The 11,514-nt window shown below is 41.3% G+C and overlaps 1 protein-coding gene across 4 annotated transcripts in view; it reads left to right on the forward strand.

Moving 5' to 3' along the window:
• Positions 1-3,933, forward strand: part of LOC138740377 (SH2 domain-containing protein 1A-like) — an 89,719-nt gene extending 85,786 nt beyond the window's left edge. For 2 of the 4 annotated variants that reach the window (XM_069892931.1, XM_069892927.1), the window contains exons 3-4: positions 1,335-1,452; positions 2,782-2,885. In XM_069892931.1, the coding sequence (XP_069749032.1) occupies positions 1,335-1,452; positions 2,782-2,870 (207 nt within the window). In that variant the 3' untranslated portion in view covers positions 2,871-2,885. Of the gene's footprint in view, positions 1-1,334; positions 1,453-1,646; positions 2,284-2,781; positions 2,886-3,804 lie in introns of those variants that run through there. The other 2 variants (XM_069892928.1, XM_069892930.1) reach the window with 2 other exon arrangements.
• The last annotated feature ends 7,581 nt before the right edge of the window (positions 3,934-11,514 follow it).

Consider the following 11,514-nt stretch of genomic DNA (forward strand, 5'->3'; position numbering starts at 1 on the left):
TCATGGAGGTAAATCTACCAACATAAGGGCGGAGAATCTCTGCCTTTACACTCGGGCTTTTGCCTGCATGAAAGGGCCTAGTCGCCTTTAAAAATGTTAACCAATCTCTTCTCATAATCTCTACATTTGCAGCTTCCTTTTAGACCTGACCTTTAGAGAACTGTTGTCCATTGCCTTCATTCCAATATGTAGTTCACTGGAGTGATGAAGTGGCTTGGTGGTTGTTGAGCCTGCCATCTTCTGACTGCAAGTTTGTTGCTGAAAGTATGCTCTCATTTTGGAGCTAAGATTTCCTGCACATCTGCCCTGGCCACCCTCTTACTCAAGAAGGACAGGATTCCCCTAGTCCTCACCTACCATCCCACCAGCCTCTGCATCCAAAATATTATCCTCCGCAATTTCAGCCACCTATCACATAATCCCACCAGCAAGCATCTCTTCCTCTCTCCTCCCCTTTCCACTTTCCATCGGGACCGGTCCCTCTGGCACTCTCTCATCCACTCACCTTTCCCACTAATTGTCCCCTTTGTACCTACATCTGTAACTGCCAGAAATGCTCCACTTATGCCCATAGCTCCTCCCTCACCACCATACAGGGCCCCAAACTGTCCTTCCAAATGAAGCAACACTTCACTTGTGAATCTACAGTAGTCATCTAGTGCATCCAGTTGTGGTCTCCTCTACATTGGAGAGACACGATGAAGACTGGGAGATCATTTAGTTGAGCACCACTGTCCGCTGCAATGATAGGGTCCTCCTAGTGACCAACCATGGGCACACTGACATGTCTGTCCTTGGTCTCATGCACAACCAAACTGAGGCTACTACAAATTAGAGGACCAACACCTAATATTCTGACCAGGCACCCTGCAACCAGCGTTAACATCCGACTCCTCCATCTTCTGTTAAACTCTTGTCCTGAGTCTCTTTTCACTCTAGCTTCCCACCCCTTCCTTCCCTCTCCCTTCAGTGAGCTACCCCTCCTCCTATCGCTCCTCAGCTTTTTTTTCTCTTGTACCATCTCACCCATATCCAACTCTTACCTGTGGGCCAATATTCTTCCTCCTGTCCCTTCTGTCCTCCTCTCCTCACCTTTTTATTTTGGGCACCTGTCTGAATTTTGTTCTGGTCCGAAATGTCATTCCTATAGGTGGCACGTGGCCTGCTGTGTTTCCCCAGCACTTTTATGTGCTGCACGGCTTTTACTTCATGTGTCATTTTTAAAGAGATGTAGATTTAAGAATAGGTCTAATCTGATATCAAGTCCGGGCTTTCGTCAGCATTTTTCATGCTCCTGATTTTTTTCTCTCTTTTTTTTCCTGATGTGTTCACAGACAGCACCTGGAGTCAGTAGGAGGTTGTTCCGTAAAGTGAAGAACTTAATTGCTGCCTACCAGAAGGAAGATCAAGGGATAGTGATACCCTTATTATACCCAGTGTACAATCAAAAAGGTATCAAATGAAATGAATTATGTATGATTGAAATTAATGCTTTTCTTGTCCATTCTATTGCAGTTTGATGCAAAATATGCTGTATTTTAATCATTTCCTATTATCCTATTTGTTCAAACCATTAGAGTTTGTGTGAATTTTTGAGTTTGATATATTTTTGAAGTTGTAAAAATGGTCTCTATGTCTATTATTAGAACATTGAGGTTATCAATTGATCTTGTGAAGAGTCAGGACCTGTCGTCTTATTACGCTGCCAAACTCAATAAACTTTGGAAACTGGAATCCAACGGTAAATGTACTGAGGAAGCAAGAGGGATGGGGGATGATGCCCACTGTCAGACTTGATGCTATTGAACGTCACCCCTTTAGGTCTCAGCAGAAATAGCACTCTTGATATATGAACCCTTTTGAAGATGTGTTTATTTAGTTGCGGGAAGTAGTATTTTTTTCCCCCCTTTTGGAAAGCAGTGACTTCTAAAAACAGCTGAAATTCAGTGTTTGCTGTCTTGTGAGCTTCAAGCCTTCAATCTATTAGTCCACTTCCTGGGTCCATGACTTCTATCACCAAGATTTTCAAAATATCTTTCCTCTCTGCCTATTTTACCAAGCATATAATCTCCCCTCATATATTTATCTAGGGATCAGTATTAATTTTTTGTTCAAGTCAAGTTTATTGACACCTGATTGTACAAGTACAACGAAACAGTGTTCTCTGGTAGTCGGTACAAAACATGCAGACACACAACCAGACATAACATGCATACAGGAAAATAATTCATATGCAGGACAAGTATTATAGCTATAAAATTAAATATTGTTTTGTACAAATGAGAGTCTCAAATGTTCAGTGTGAGCAGTTCCTTTGGTCCATTTTCACTGTCTGTGGGAAGAAGCTGTTCCTCAGCCTGGTGGTGCTGGCTCTGATCCTCCTGTATCTCTTCCTCAATGGGTGGTGGCAGCTGAAAGATGCTGTGTGCAGAGTGGAAGGGGTCCTCAATGATTTTGCATGCCCTCTTCAGACAACGATCCGGTAGATCACATCGATTAGGCGGGAGACCCCAGTGATCCTCTCTGCCACTCTTCTGGTCCCGTAGATTGACCTCCGATCCATTTCTCTGCAGCAACTGTATCACACTGTGATGCAGTTAGCCAGGATGCTCTTGATAGAGCTCCTATAGAAGGGTGAATGTTTCTTGGTGCCTGGCATGTTTTCTTACCTTGCACTTGACTTGAAATGCAAGTTGTTATTTGTAATTACAATTGGCCATTTGAGTGATTTACTGTAACGTTCTTTGTAATGATAAATACTGGACATTTTTTTCCAAACAGTTTGCTTCTTGAAACAAAATGGAGATTACGATCAACAACTTCAAGATGAAAAGAAAATTTCATATTTGCTGTATCACGTAGAAAGTTAGATTAAATTAAATGTTATTGAAATTAGCATGCTTAATGACACATTGCGTTTGTTCAACTGACTAAAAATGTTTTGCTACTAATTTTCATTTGTTCTCAGCATCTGATGCCTAGTTGGCCAGCATTGATTGATTCCAGTTGCTCTGATACCACTTTTCCATGCTTGCAATATCCTTGGTAAAACCTTGCACTATGTGTGATAGTACAGATTCTATCACCAATGTGTATATGATGGTAGTGTAAGATGACTGTGATTGGCTGAGAGTGTAGTCACGCCTACTGACAGGTCTTAAAGGGTTGCTCCGCGCCAGACCAGGTCATTCTGGACTGGTCGACCTACTTGTGATATGCTCCAGTCTTTTAGTTAATAAGAGCCTTGGTTTGGATCAACCAGTCTTTGGTTCTTTCAACATGCTCTACACTATGTTTGTCACCGACTGCACCAAGATCAGAAGAGAAGTCCAAGTGCGAACACAGAAAATCAATTTTCAATGACGTGTTGCACGCTTGAAGTAAACTTAAAATATGACAGGAAATTACAAAAATAGGTTATATCTTTTTTTTAAAAAAAGGCTCATATTAGGAAAGTTTTGAGGTGATTTTCTTGATCAACAGCCCAGCATCCATAAAATACACTCAAAAGTGTTCATGAAGCCAAATCTGCATCATCCAGTGTAATGGAAACTTGAGCACGATTTAATTTCTTTCATGAACCACAATAGGTATTGATGCCAAATGTACAATTAAGATGAGAATTGATCAGATATTGCAGAATTTCTCCATGAAAGCACTGCTTTGAACTAGACTTGGCTCCTAGGTTTAAACTACACAACCTCTGGACAGTTTATGGATTATTTTCAACATAATTTAAGGACAATGTGCAGTTCTGCATGCTGGAATTGCTACTTTAATGGAGGACTTAATTTATTTCTGCAGGTTCTGCGAAGGAGGAGGATTATCAGATGATGCACCCTGCTAAATGACAGCCAAATTTTAATAATCAACACAAATATTGACCCGAATTTGCTTGAAGTGTTTTCTGTTAAAGTACATTGCTGCACTCGACATGGCCATGGTTTAATTGATTTTTGTCTGTCATGCTTTCTGTTCAATATTCTAAATTTCATCCTTTATTTTCAGTGTTTCGGCTGCTAACTAGTGACTAGATATTTCTACAATAAGTTTGAATGATAGATTCTGTCCACCATTGATGTACAATGTAAAAGAGAACTCTTGATATTTCACTATTTATTTTTCTTCAAACTTGTTAGAAAAGGGAGCTGTGAATAGTCCATATTATTTCAAAATTGTTTCTGCAGTTTGACGTTAAACAGAAAAACAAGATAAAAAAAATTAAAATGCCTGACTTGTGTAATTTTGAAAGAATTGTTACAAAAGCAAAATACTGTGAAATTTAGACATCGAAGAATGATGTGGGTTGACATTTGTGGCAAAAAAAGGGTTATCTTTCATGGGAACTAACTGTTGTTAAAACTGGCAAAAACCAGAGGTATGAATGGAAGGATGCAGGAATATACACTGGGGTCATGATTGGCAATTAACCGGCTGAGTACGCCTGGCTCTGTCATGGTGCCCACCAATTATCGTCACACGTAATATTGCAGGCGGCTGTAACGCACTGCTGCATTGTTCCTAACTCCACGAGAGTGAACTTTGCTCACCTTTCCCTTGCTTGAGAGCAATAGACTGCAAGAATACATGGGACGATCATGCTTATGGATCTTCCAAGAGAGCAGATGGAATACTATTGAAGAATTGAGTCAGCACAAAATCTATTAGCATAAACTCAAAAACTGAGGGCTAGAAATAATCTCAATCAAATTTTCATAAATCAAACATGTACATACAAATAATTGATAATTCATTTAAATTGTGCAAGTGTGCCTAAATCCTCTGGAAATTGGATTCTTACAGCATGGAGTCAGGCCCAGCATGCACCCATGCTAAACAACGTGCACAGATTAGGCCCATGCCCTTACTATACCTACCAATCCAAATTGTTATCTTTTATGTTTCTGAAAGGAAGCTAACATACTTCCTCCGCCAATTAGCCTGGCAGCTCATCATTCCACATGTCCACAAGCCTCTGTGAGGAACTGTCCCCTGACATCACTTCTAAATCCCACCTACTTCACCAGCTAGTTATGCCCTCTCACCTTAGATGAAAGAAAAATCTCTAGGGGAAAAAAAAATTTATAGGCACCCTCTCAATCTCTCACACTTGGAGGAAAACAGGCCTAGTTTTTCCAGTCTATCATGTTAACTCAACTTTCATAATTCTGGCAACAATGTAATACAGCTCTTCTGCATCCTCTCCAACTATATAACATCCTTCCTCTAATTATGGGACCAAAATTATACACAATCTTACAAGTGCGACCTCACCAAATTCTGTGACATGACGTCCTAATGCTTGTATTTAATGCCCCATGAGGGGGTGGTAGTTGAGGATGGCGATGATTAATATCATTGTGTGGGAAAGTTATGTCTTTGCCATTTTGGGCTGGCCATATATAATGCGTGCACATCGAATTTTGGGTGTCTGTGTGGGGTGCAAATACAAAACCACTTGTAATACTAAAACCCTATTTTGCAGCAACGTATTGCCTACTGATCAATGCACATGCTGGTATTACATGTGCTACTGGATTGGACAACCCAAAAAGGGGTTGTGTTACTAAACTGCTTTTGAAGATAACCTATCAATTTACAAGGAAGTGGTAGAAAGAACAACATTGAAGATCAATTGTAGAGCAGACAGAGGGAGAGATTAGACGATGAAACAAAAATGGTGCTGTGTAAAGGACTTGTTATAATCTCACCTTAAAACTTGTTACAGAATGGAAGGAGGTCCTCGGCAAAAGGTGTTAGAAACACGATATCGTTGTGGAACCTGTTTAGCAGAAGCTGAGCAAAAGTGGAGATTAAATTTCTACACCTTTAAAAAAAAAAAAAAAAAAAAAATCCTGATGAATCACCATTTACTTAGAATGCTGACACGATCCACACGTGGTGCTCACTTGTCTGTAGAATTTTCCGTTTTCAGAGTGAAAACAAATTCTCACTGAATATATGGGGATCTTGAACATATTCAAAAGATATATTGATTTCTTCATGTCCAGGATTCTGATGACATTCTTCCAAGGTTGTGACAACTCCTGTGCTATCTTGGCTTGTAATGTTCTCTCAATAACTCTCTGGTATAAATGTCTAACTAAATAAAAAGTTCCCAATTAACTTCACTCTCGCTTTGAACGAAAAGGGTTTGAATTAGTTTTCTAAGTCCTTTAGTGGGATGCTTAAGTGGACGCAAATAATTCTGTGAATATGAGCAAGAGCACAACTCATTGTGAGCCAAGGCAATCAAACAATACCAAGCATACAGTTTTCCATATTGATTTTGCCTTGAATTAATTAAGAAACATTACTAAGTAGAATAAATTATTTCATGTTGGGTGCAGTCATTGAAGGCTGAGGGGCCTGTTCCCAAGCAGTACTGTTCTATGTTCATTGAATCTTGTTACTTTTGGTACTTATGACTTTTAAGGAAAGGTACTTTAAATAAATTTGGCATGCAAAGAGTTCTGAGATATTATAAAATGATGATACTGACTTAGGAGATCTGATAATACTGAAATCATTTTCTTTGTAAAAACTTGAGTGATTAAGCAATAATCATGTCCTCTTCAACCTCATGAGTGACAGGTTTTAGTCCAAGATGTACATTTTGATGATACATAAAAAGGCAAAGGAGGAAACACCCAACCCCAACCCACCAATTTTCCCCTGCAGCCGTGTCTGCCTGTCCCGCATCAGACTTGTCAGCCGCCAACAAGCCTGCAGCTGACGTGGACTTTTTACCCCCTCCATAAATCTTCGTCCGCGGAGCCAAGCCAAAGAAGAATTTTTATTTTGAATAGAGGTTTGGCATCATTTTGGTTTTGTAGTTCTCATTTGCAGCAGGCCAGTTGTGGTTTCACAGGGTTTCTGAAATATACTTGGATCTCCCATTAGGGAATGAGATAGGACAGTTGAAAGATGTGTGTGTAGGGGAATATTTAGGGTCCAGTGATCATAATTTCAAGTTAATTATGGTGAAGAATTGCTCTGGGCCTCCGATTGAAATTCTGAATTTGAGAAAGGATCTGGAACGTGTGGATTGGGATAAGTTGTTTTCTGGCAAGGAAAACCTTTAAAAGTGACATTATGAGAGTAGAGTTTGTAATTTCCTATCAGGATTAAAGGCAATGTTAACAGGCATAAGGAAGCTTGGGTTTTGAGAGCTGTTAGGGATCTGGTTCAGAAGGAGAGAGGTGTAGGCAACACGGAGCAAATGAGGTACTCGAGGATTACAAAAAATGCAAGAAAAAAAACTTAAAGAAATCAGGAAGGCTTAAAGAAGACATGATGTTGCTTTGGCAGACAATGTGAAGGAGAATCCGAAGGCATAGAAAGAGACAAAATTAGTCCTCTTAAAGAACAGAGTGGTCGGCTATGTATGGAGCCAAAAGAGATGGGGGAGATCCTAAGTGTTACTTTTTGCATCAGGAAACTGGTACAGAGTCAAGGGAAATAAGAAAAACAAGCAGTGAGGTCATGGCACAGATTAAAGAGGAGGTGGAGCTTGCTGTCTTAAAGCAAATAAGGGTGGATAAATCCCCAAAGCCTGACGACATTCCCCCAGAACTTGAGGGAGGCTGGTGTGGGATGGAGTAGGCTGTAGATCATGTGTTTCCGTTGTTTAAAAAAGTCTCCAAAAGTATCCCTGGAAATTATAGGCCAGGGAGTCTGACGTCAGTTATAGGTAAATTATTGGAAGCTTTTCAAAGAGATGGGATATACAAGTTTTTGGATAGCCAAGGACTGATTCTGGATATGATGATGAACACGGTTTTGTGCATGGTAGAGTTTTCGAGGAGGTTACCAGGAAAGTTGATGAAGGAAAGGTTGTGGATGTTGCCTACATGACAAGGTCCCACGTGAGAGGTGAGTCAGGAAAGGTTCAGATGCTCAGTAATCATTGCAAGGTAGTAAAATAGATTCTACGTTGGGTATGTCAAAGAGTGGTGGTGGATGGGGATTGCTTCTCAGGATAGAGGCCTGTGACTAGTGGTGTGCCTCAGGGATCAGTGCTGGGACTAGTGTTTGTCTGGTTGATAATGTGGTAAATTGGATCAAAAGGTTTGCAGATGACTCAAAGATTGGAGGAGTTGTGGTCAGTGAGGAAGGTTTTCAAAGTTTGCAGAGGAATCTGGACCAGCTGGATAAATGGGATGAAAAATGACAGATGGAATTTAATGCAGACAAGTGTGATGTGCTCTAATTTGGAAGGACAAACCAAGAAAGGATATATATGTAAATGGTAGTGCACTGAGGAATGGGGTAGAACAAAAGGATCTGGGAATACAGATACATAATTCCCTAAAAGTGGCGTCACAGGAAGATAGGGTTGTAAAGAGAACTTTTGGTATATTGGCATTCATAAATCAAAGTATTGAGTATAGGAGTTGGGATGTTATGATAAGGTTGTATAAGACATTGATGAGACCAAATATGGTGTATTATGTGTAGTTTTGAAAAAGTGTAGAGATGGCTTATTAGGATGTTGCCCAGTCTTCAGGAACTGAGTTACCGGGAAAGGTTAAACAGGTTAGGACATTTTTCCCTGGAGTTTATAGAAGGTAGGGTGATACGGTTGGCTTAGTGGTTAGTGCAACACCATTACTGTACGAGTGTAAGGAATTTGTACTTTCTCCACGTGTCTGTGTGGATTTCCTCCAGGGGCTCTGGTTTCCTCCCACTTTTTGAATCGTACCGGGGGTTGTAGTTCAATTGGATGTAATTGAGCAGTGTAGGCTTGTGGGCCAGAATGGCCTGTTACCGTGCTGTATGTCTTAAAAAAAAATGAGGGGAGATTTGATAGAGGTGTTTAAAATTATGAGGAATATATACAGAGTAAATGTAGGGAGGCTTTTTCCACGGAGGGTAGGTGAGATACAAACCAGAGGGTTAAGGTTGAAAGGAGAAACATTTAGGGGGAACTTCTTCACCCAGAGAGTGGTGGGAGTATGGAAGCAATTAATGCTTCAGATGTTTCAGATTGTCCTGAAACAATCAGCATTTTTACACAAAAACTTCAGAATTATTTAAAAAATTAGCATACTTCCCTCCGGTGTGTCCCAATGTGGCCGTTTACACAAGGGCCCTTTTAAACAGCCTTCCTGCGTAACAAAGTTTTCAGAGGGGGGAAACGTTGTATTCAATAAGCCTGCTTCTTACCGAATGGCTGCGGACATTTTATGCTGCAGCCGCTCCGTAACAATGTGTAGGGGTCCCAGTCGAAAAATTACAGGATAGAATTGACATCATAAATTTTGTCTCGACATTTTTACACTGCCACCGGAGCGGAAAATTTCCTGAACTTTTCGGTTCTTCAGTAGCTTGTAAAAGTGCCTGTAGCTCACTCTTATCACAGATCCTGCCTGACCTGCGGACTAGCTCCAATATTTTCTGCTGTTTACAGTTGGGGATTCTGTCAATTCAGTTTAGAGGGCTTAATCATCTCTGTTATGTTTTGTGTAATATATTTGCTTGTAATTCCTTTTTGATAATTTCTAATATAATAGTTCAACATTTTTAACTATTTGACTTTCACTAAAACTTTATTCTATTTTACTTCTCTCAGGAAGTCTCAAGAAACATCGTACACTTTCTGAAATGAAAGCTGTAGCCATTTTGTTGGCATGCTGGAAACTGGAAAGTGGACCAGTTCTGTGAAGGAAATTCACCATGTAGGAATGTGGGCTGCCATGCAGCAAGAGTCATACAGTGTGGGCCAGTCGCCTTGGCAATGTGCCCTTGCCAACAAAAATGTCCTACCTGCCTGTATTTGCCCATATCTCTTAAAACCCTTTGTATCCACATAGCATCCAGAATTTTTAAATAACTGCCTTAACCAGCTCCTCAGGCATCCTGTTCTATACACTCACCACTCTCTCTTCTTTGGCTTGGCTTCGCGGACGAAGATTTATGGAGGGGATAAAAAGTCCACGTCAGCTGCAGGCTCGTTTGTGGCTGACAAGTCCGATGCGGGACAGGCAGACACGATTGCAGCGGTTGCAGGGGAAAATTGGTTGGTTGGGGTTGGGTGTTGGGTTTTTCCTCCTTTGCCTTTTGTCAGTGAGGTGGGCTCTGCGGTCTTCTTCAAAGGAGGTTGCTGCCCGCCAAACTGTGAGGCGCCAAGATGCACGGTTTGAGGCGTTATCAGCCCACTGGCGGTGGTCAATGTGGCAGGCACCAAGAGATTTCTTTAGGCAGTCCTTGTACCTTTTCTTTGGTGCACCTCTGTCACGGTGGCCAGTGGAGAGCTCGCCATATAACACGATCTTGGGAAGGCGATGGTCCTCACCACTCTCTATTTTCTTTTAAAAAGGAATCCCTCAGGTTCCTATTAAACCTCTCCCTGCTCACCTTAAACCTATGTCCTTACTGATTCCCCTACTCTGTGCAAAAACAATGTGTTCACCTGATCTATTCCTCTCATGAAGAGGGGAAACAAGATGGTTTGGGAGAGTTGTGGAGGGAAGGACAGAAAATGGAGTAATGACAGGGATATTAGGAATTGGAGTGGTTTAATGTCACAGTGATAATAGCATCATCTGCACTACCTGCAGGAGTTTGAGTGGATTTGGTACGTCACCAAAGACTCTTGCAAATTTCTGCAGGTGTACTGTGGAGAGCATTCTGACTCATTACATCACTGTCTGGTATGAAAGGGCATGGAACTAATGCACAGGACAGGAAAAGACTACAGAGGATTATGAACTCAGTGGGCATCAGTCTTCACCCCATCAACGACATCTATAAGAGCTGGTAAGCAACCTCTATTCTCAAGGACACTTACCACCTAGGCCATGCCCTCTTCACACTGCTACCATTACTAGGCCTTTTTAGACTGCAAAGCCACATTATATCTGTAGACATGACTTGTCTTGGGAAGCCGGCTTGCATGTTCACACTCAGCACAAAAAAGCCGGCTCCGTGAGATATTTCATGCTGCAAGCCAGCTTCCTGAAGCAAAGGAGGTGGGACATTTATCATATCAAACTTGGCATCCACTGTGACGTAAAACTTGTGCACCCGGAACTGTCACTGTTATGCACTCAAAATTAATTTGAATTTCTTGCACTTTTGTCAAGGGTTGAAGACGTCATCAGGCCATCATCAGCCCTTCCCAGTTCAACCTGGCAAGACAGGTGTTCCATTTTAGATTGGTCGCGGTACCCCTCTTGGGGATTGAAGATGGGTGAGTTTGGGCCCCCCCCCCTCCCCCATCTGCCTTTGATTTTTTTTTTAAACACATCTTAAAGGCAGAGAAACTCTGGCTTTCAAGTTCTGTGTAAAAGGGCCTAAGAATGAAGTACAGGAGTCTGAAGATGAACCCCAGCAGCACAAGGTCAGCTTAAATTTTTTTTAAATTTAGGTATACAGCATGGTAACAGGCCATTTCAGCCCATGAGTTTGTGCCGCCCAATTTGCACCTCATTAACTTACACCCCTGGTACATTTCGTATGGTGGGAGGAAACTGGAGCCCCTTGGAGACGTGGGAAGAACAAACAAATTCC

The sequence above is a fragment of the Narcine bancroftii genome, chromosome 8, assembly GCF_036971445.1.
Source record: "Narcine bancroftii isolate sNarBan1 chromosome 8, sNarBan1.hap1, whole genome shotgun sequence".
Taxonomy (NCBI): Eukaryota; Metazoa; Chordata; class Chondrichthyes; order Torpediniformes; family Narcinidae; genus Narcine; species Narcine bancroftii.